The sequence below is a fragment of the Nelumbo lutea genome, chromosome 5 (assembly GCF_056320005.1).
Source record: "Nelumbo lutea isolate HS-2025 chromosome 5, American lotus-T2T, whole genome shotgun sequence".
NCBI classification, from domain to species: Eukaryota; Viridiplantae; Streptophyta; class Magnoliopsida; order Proteales; family Nelumbonaceae; genus Nelumbo; species Nelumbo lutea.
In genome coordinates, this window is record NC_142688.1 from 1,507,444 (window position 1) to 1,509,623 (window position 2,180).

Consider the following 2,180-nt stretch of genomic DNA (forward strand, 5'->3'; position numbering starts at 1 on the left):
AATTTTCCAAGAGAGAAAAAACTGAAAACGAAATTGCATAACCCGACAAAAAAGTTTATACGTGATCTTATCCGTAAATACTAACACCGTTGGATCATAATCTACCCGCAATGACTGCAATCTAACGATTTACACCTCCGATTTCGAACCATTAATTACCATTGATGTTGGTAAAATAGAAAAGGGAGAATGACCGATAACCTTTTGTTCAAACGGTCGTTTCATTCAAAATAAGAACGTAATAAAAACATTTCTGATAGGGGTTACCGTCGTCATTTTTGTTTGGACCTATCAAAAAGCAATTCCCAGTTTTCCAGAACAAGAATATGTGAGAGAGAGAGAGAGAGCAAAATGCAGCTGTCACCAGCCCATTCCCATCCCGTATTCGTTTCTTCTCCCTTTTTAAACCTTCTGCTCTCACTCTGCCCCTCACGCTCGAACACCGGGACCAGGACCTGAAGCCCGAAAATGGCGGCCTCACTTACCTTCCTTCTTCCTCATCTGTTCCTCCTCCTGTGTCTCCAACTCCAAAGCAGCATCAGCATAGCTGCTCCTGCAACACAAACCCTTAACCTCAGGCCAGAATACTACAATCCACAGCTCCCAGCCCATGCGCTCTCCTCCTCCAACAAGTACGAGGGCTCTTCCGACCTCGTCAACCTCCGCTACCACATGGGTCCTGTCCTCTCCTCTCCGATCAACATCTACCTCATCTGGTACGGCAAATGGGCTCCATCTCAGAAGCTCCTCATCAAGGACTTCCTCCTCTCCATCTCCGCCAACCATCGGGCCGCCCCTTCGCCGTCCGTCTCCGACTGGTGGAGCACCGTATCTCTCTACACGGACCAGACGGGTGCCAACATCTCCCGATCGGTCCTCGTCGCCAGAGAGTACGTCGATCACCTTTACTCTCACGGGACTCACCTCACCCGTCTCTCCATCCAACAGGTCATCGCCAATGCGGTTAAATCCGCACCCTTCCCCGTCGATCACAAGAACGGAATCTACTTGATCCTGACGTCCAGCGACGTCAGCGTTCAGGATTTCTGCCGGGCGGTGTGTGGGTTTCACTACTTCACGTTCCCGTCCATGGTGGGGTACACGCTGCCCTACGCTTGGGTGGGGAATTCGGGTAAGCAGTGCCCGGAAGTGTGTGCGTATCCATTCGCCATTCCGGGTTACATGGCGGGAGGTGGGCCGGGGTCGTTGAGGCCGCCGAACGGGGATGTAGGGGTGGACGGCATGATCAGCGTGATCGGTCATGAATTGGCGGAGTTGGCGTCAAATCCATTGGTGAATGCATGGTATGCCGGGGAGGATCCGACGGCCCCGACGGAGATTGGAGACTTGTGCGAGGGTTTGTACGGGACGGGAGGAGGGGGTGGGTACATAGGGCAGGTGATGAAGGACAGAGAAGGGAGGACGTTTAATCTGAACGGGAGGAGGGGGAGGAGATTTCTGGTGCAGTGGATATGGAGCCCCGTGTTGAAAGCCTGTGCAGGTCCGAATGCTTTGGACTGAGTGAGGACTGAAACTGATTAGTTTAGATGTATATGTTCTATTGTTCATCGTTGAACACTCGTGAGTCGTGACTCGTTAGTGGTCACCACAGACCACAGTACATGAGTGGTCGACCCAAGCAACCTTATGGCACTCTCTCTCTTCGTCCCTTTTTTCCAGGGATTTATTCTTACTTTTTTTCTTTTGTATTTACATTTCTATAATATACTTCTTATAAGTTAAGATAATAAGCTGGTAATCTGAATTCTGAACTGGTAGGGGAAGAAGGAATCTATGTGTTTTGTTGTTCTTTTTTTAATTATTATTTTTTCTAGAACACTACCGGAGAAATCTAAAATTACAGCCCAATTTCCATAATCTTGGGGTTAAGAATTTTGGGGGTGAGCTGAATAGATATTCTTCCTTCCTTAAAAAAGGTGTACGGTAGATTTATTTTTTATTAATCATTTTTCTTTTTATTTTGATTAAGGTCATGTGTATGATTTAAGCACATCTAACGATGATGGACATCTAGTGACCACACAAGGAAGGATTATGAATTATGATTGAATGGGCTGGGGCATTCAGTCGGCAGATTAGAATCTACTGAGAGTTTCTATACCCCACTTTGTAGAACGAATTCCCCCGTACGGTAGGGAGATTAGAATTGGTAGTTTTTG

The 2,180-nt window shown here is 47.4% G+C and overlaps 1 protein-coding gene across 1 annotated transcript; it reads left to right on the forward strand.

Annotated features, from left to right (window-relative positions):
- The first annotated feature begins 208 nt into the window (after nt 1-208).
- EXL5 (EXORDIUM like 5) lies at nt 209-1,751 on the forward strand. The gene has a single exon (XM_088945915.1). The coding sequence runs from the start codon at nt 469-471 to the stop codon at nt 1,519-1,521; it is 1,053 nt and encodes a 350-aa protein (XP_088802041.1). The 5' UTR covers nt 209-468; the 3' UTR covers nt 1,522-1,751.
- Nucleotides 1,752-2,180: the final 429 nt, after the last annotated feature.